The 4,879-nt window shown below is 34.6% G+C and overlaps 1 protein-coding gene across 1 annotated transcript; it reads right to left on the bottom strand.

Annotated features, from left to right (window-relative positions):
- Nucleotides 1–421: 421 nt before the first annotated feature.
- Nucleotides 422–2,356, bottom strand: LOC129291393 (trimethyltridecatetraene synthase-like). The gene is made up of 2 exons (XM_054928702.1): nucleotides 1,429–2,356; nucleotides 422–1,343 (listed from the first exon to the last, which is right to left on the bottom strand). The coding sequence occupies exons 1-2, from the start codon at nucleotides 2,335–2,337 to the stop codon at nucleotides 714–716; spliced, it is 1,539 nt and encodes a 512-aa protein (XP_054784677.1). The 5' UTR covers nucleotides 2,338–2,356; the 3' UTR covers nucleotides 422–713.
- Between the last annotated feature and the right edge of the window lie 2,523 nt (nucleotides 2,357–4,879).

Below are 4,879 nucleotides of genomic sequence, written 5' to 3'. Positions count from 1 at the left end.
AAGAAAAGAAAAGAAAAGACTGATCCTTTCATGTTCCAACACTTATTGCTTCTTGATAGACCATCAATAATCTTGTAAATTTAATTATGAATCAATGGCCAATGATGAAGATATAGGAAAAATTAGCTACATATAAGGACTTGGATTCTTTTAAAACAATTTCATTTGGAGATTATAAAATATTTAAAACTATTAAATTCACTGTCAATTTTAACAATATTTGTCATGAATTTTAATAAACTTATATTATTATTTTTTAGAAAAATAGTTAAGATGTTTGTTTTTATCATGGAATTTGTTCAATCTGTACGGCATTAATTCCAGATTTAATTTGGCGATATCAATTGTGCCTAAATCATCCAGATATATCAAACAATTCAAGATAGCACGCATCCATGTATAAAGAAGAGAGAGAGATAAAAGATGTTTGATCAACCCAGCTCAAGAAATTGATCATAAACATCGTATTAATATAATTCATCTTACACTACAGGCTTAATCATCTCAGTACACATAATGTGACAGTAACAACCATTACTCTCACTTCATGGGAGAAAGAAAACATTTATTCCGACATAGGAAAACATTAAACACATAGCAGCATACTCTAGCATATTTTATAAGCTATAATAATTGTTAAAGGTCCATGAAAACTTGAGATCTATTGCAGCTCGCAACATAGGGAAACTACACTGATCATACCTGAGAGAGAATCAGAGAATATAGAGATGAGCACCAAGTCTAGGCTCAAGCACAACTTCAAGAGGATGTTTCTTTGGTGTAGAGAGCCCGAAAATCTCTTCCATGTTCAACTCCTCCTTCTTCATGCCACTCTTGAGTCTCCAATGAAACCCATGCAACAGATTTGCCAAGCTCGCCTGAATCACCTTTATCCCTAAAGGATAACCTGGACACATTCTTCTTCCTGATCCAAACGGCAACAGCTCATAGTCGTGTCCCTTCACGTCGATGTTCTTCCCCATGAACCTCTCTGGTTTGAACTCATTAGGGTTTTCCCATATTGCAGGGTCTCTTCCTATGGTCCACACGTTAACAAGGACTTGGGTTCCTTTGGGGATGTCATAGCCTGCGATCTTCACGTCGTCTCTGGCTAGCCTGGGCACGAGCATGGGAACCACAGGGTGTAGCCTCATGGTTTCTTTTGCGATTGCGTTGATGTATGGTAAATTGGCCATGTCTTTTTCGTCAACCCATCGATCTCTTCCTATGACTCTGTCGAGCTCTTCTGTCGCCTTCTTGAATATCTTTGGCTTTCTTACAAGCTCTGAAATTGCCCATTCTACTGTCACTGTTGAGCTCTCTGTTCCTCCGGCTATCAACTCCTATGATGTCACACAAATTCATCGATCAGTCACATTGGTCTTTTTTTTTTTTTTTTCCGAGTTTCATTAGAGAAAAAAGTAGTACCTGAACAAAAGCTTTGACTCCATGCCTCTCGAGCTTGACCTCGAGAGTGGGATCATCTGCAAGCTGAAGAAGCACATCCACCATGTCTTTTGGAACAAAATCTGGAAGCCCTCTTCTTCTTTCATTATGTTCATCCAAAACATGCTCCATGAAGCAATCCATCTTCTTGCCAACTGCCTTCATTCTCTTTATATAACCCTGCAAGTCCAGAAAATTAATCCATGGAATGAAGTCTCCGATGTTCAACACTCCATTCAAGAAGAACAACTCGTCGAGCATCTTCTTGAACTCCTTCGGCGACACGATTGCGTCGTCGCTCTTCTCCGTGTACTTCTTACCCAGCACCATCCTGCTTATAACGTTCAGGCTCAGAGTCGAGAGGTAATCTTTCAGCACTATGGTCTTGTTCGCCAAATCGTGTAATTCTCTAAAAAGAGCTTTCAATTCTTCTCTTCTGATGTACTCGTAGGATTCCAGGCGTTTCACACTGAACAGGTCTGTCAGGCATATTTTGCAAGCTTGTCGCCAGTACGGGCCGTACTGGGACCCCGCGATGTCGGAGTAGTTGTAGGTGGTGTACTTGCCGGCGGCGAACTGGGGGCGGCCAGCCAAGGTGGCGTCGTGGGTTTTCAGGATCTCCCTGGCCATCTCGACGGACGAGCCCACCACGACGGGTTTGGATCCAAACCAGATATGCATGATGGGCCCGTATTTATGTGAGAGAGCGTGAATGGATCGGTGAGGGAGAGGACCTATCAGGTTGAGATTGCCAATAATGGGCCAGGGTTTTGGGCCTGGTGGGAAGTTGTATCTACGGCGGCAGAGATGGCGGCCGAGGAAGAGGACGACGGCGCAGGTGGTGAACCATGCGGCTGCAGCGGTTGGACGGCCTGCCAATTCGATTACCATTGTTAATGGCTGAAGGGTTTGATTGTTTGTGAATGCTTTTTGCCTAAGATATAATGTGTGCGTATATATATTGCATTAAAAGCAGAACTACTTTCCACCCTCATTGATTGCTTTTGGTGCTGATCATTTAAAGTCAAAGAGTGTATAGATTTAATATATTTTTTTAATAGATATAAAAATATTAAATAAAGATAATTTTAAAAATGTTATTATGCTGGAAAAAATTTTTATATAAAAACTTATAAATAACAAATTTAAATTTCAACTATTAAAATCAGTGTTGGATCACTTGGATGGTTGGAAACTTGGAATCTCATCGTAGTGTAAATACCGAAAGCCATTAAAAGCCTATAAATGGCCCAAATCTATTTATAGGTTGATGATTATCAAAAGCCATTAAAAGACAAGATGTGTTAATGCATGGAATCTCTCCTTTTTAATCCTTTTTCCCCTCTTAGTTATGATAAGACAAATTATGAGTTATGTTAAGTTAACTAAATAAGATCTTCTATTTCTAAGAGCATCCAAGAAAAAAATGAGAACTTCAGTAAGCATTTTTATTAATAAAATATATCCCAAACTTTCAAAAACTAAATCAATTGTAAAAGTGTCAAGAGTTGGACTGTGCTCAAATCTGAATTAAACCATGATTTCTAATACCTCATGGTAGTAAAAAGAAAGGCCCAAAAAAAAAAAGACCGACACAATTTATAAATGTGAGATTTACTATTTCCTTTATGTCTCGTTCACTTAAAAAACATTTTACAAATTTCTCACATGAGAAAATTTTAAGTTCATTGTATGGCATTGAAAATGGGTAAAATTTTGAAAATTTAATTTATTAATTAATTTTTTATTTAGGCAAACCTAAAAAGCTCAACAATAAGAAGGTTGGGGGGGGGGGGGTTTAACCTTTTCAACGCAATCTAATCTTTCTGCATGACTCTAATTCATCGCATAATCTTTGAAGTGAAAAAACTGTGAGTGTTGGCCCAGAAGAAAAAAGACCTTGTGAATATAAAATAATGGTTTATTATATGCCATTTATTTCAGGGGGCCCGACCATTGAAGTTAACTTTAAGAGATAAAAGTTGATACTTTCTCCACCCACCACGAAAAATAAATCAAATAAAATTGGGTGCCTCGTTGTCACGATTAGTAGACTAATTATTGGATTAATTAAGGTATTAATTTTAAGATTAATAGTCAAAATCATAATCAAACTATGGTTAAACTGGTTACAAACAGAATATATTATTACATTCATCGGTTTAATTAATCAGATTAACCCAGATTTCAATATATTACTGATTGGATATCATAAATCAATTTTGTATCCTTATTTTGTTCAAAGTATGACAATGAGGCAGAAATAATTAATTTAAGTTTTGTGAAAAAAATTGAACAAAAAATAAAAACATCTATTAGTTCATCATTAAATTAAAATAAAGAATAACCTCATCGTGATCTCCAATCAAACAGATGTTTGATCATTTTTACATATAGAAAATATAGATTTGTGTACTTGCCGCTAAACAAAACTTTAGCTACTCAAGAAATAAAGCGATCATTAAATATCAATTTCTTTGGATAACATAGGTCCAATTCATCGGCCTATTGGGCCCAAAAAAACTTGATTAAGTTCAAGAAGCCCTTTTTCCTGGGCCCATGACTTGCCCAAGTTGATAAAGAAACTCCCAGCATGAACGCTCCAAATTTGCCGATTAATTAACATTTAAATATAAGAGTCCGTCATTGACGGTTTGTCCAGTAAAAACCTTTACACTATAATATGCCATGGTTCAAATCCTAGTAGGTAAAGATCTTGTTGGTGTTGTAATACATGAAAATTTGTACAAAAACTCTTTTAAGGGCCCTGAAATCTGTCTTGATTTTCAAAACCCAAATTACAAATTATTATTTTTTTAAAGAAAACCACAATTCTCTTGTATATTCTTCGTAATTTATCTGCATCAAAATAGCCTTGATTGTTCTCTGTTTTCTGACATCTTGCTTTCTCATTTTCAATAAAAAAAATATTTTACATGTTATATCACCCACAATTTACGTTGCGTTCTAGAAGGGGTGGAGCTAAAAATTTTGTTTAAGAAAAGTCAAGATGACAAAGCATATATAATAATTCAAGAAAAATTATATATGTATAACACTGATATAATATAGATATTTCAATATATATATATATATATATATTCATATTTAATTTTAAAAATATATAACAAAAATAAATATATATTTTCATATTTTAAGTTTTGCTCATCGTGGCTCAAAAAAAAATTTCACTCATCGATTTATTATGATATAAAAATCATTAATTATCATGTTCATGATAATTTTTTTTTTGGCAATTTCCTTCTCAGTAGAAACTATCACTAAACTGGTTAAAATTTTATCTTTCCTATTAACATTGAATGATTTAAAAGCATAATTGGGATTTAATTTTTTTTTCTATTTAGAAGCTCTAATTATTTACTCATTAAATTTACTATTTAATTCTTTCAATTAATAATTGTGATAAATAAAT

The sequence above is a fragment of the Prosopis cineraria genome, unplaced genomic scaffold (assembly GCF_029017545.1).
Source record: "Prosopis cineraria cultivar Desert tree isolate PC_DT_omini unplaced genomic scaffold, ASM2901754v1 PC13, whole genome shotgun sequence".
Classification (NCBI taxonomy): domain Eukaryota; kingdom Viridiplantae; phylum Streptophyta; class Magnoliopsida; order Fabales; family Fabaceae; genus Prosopis; species Prosopis cineraria.
Note: the sequence above shows the minus strand (reverse complement) of the source record. Positions and strands in the feature narration are given on the sequence as shown.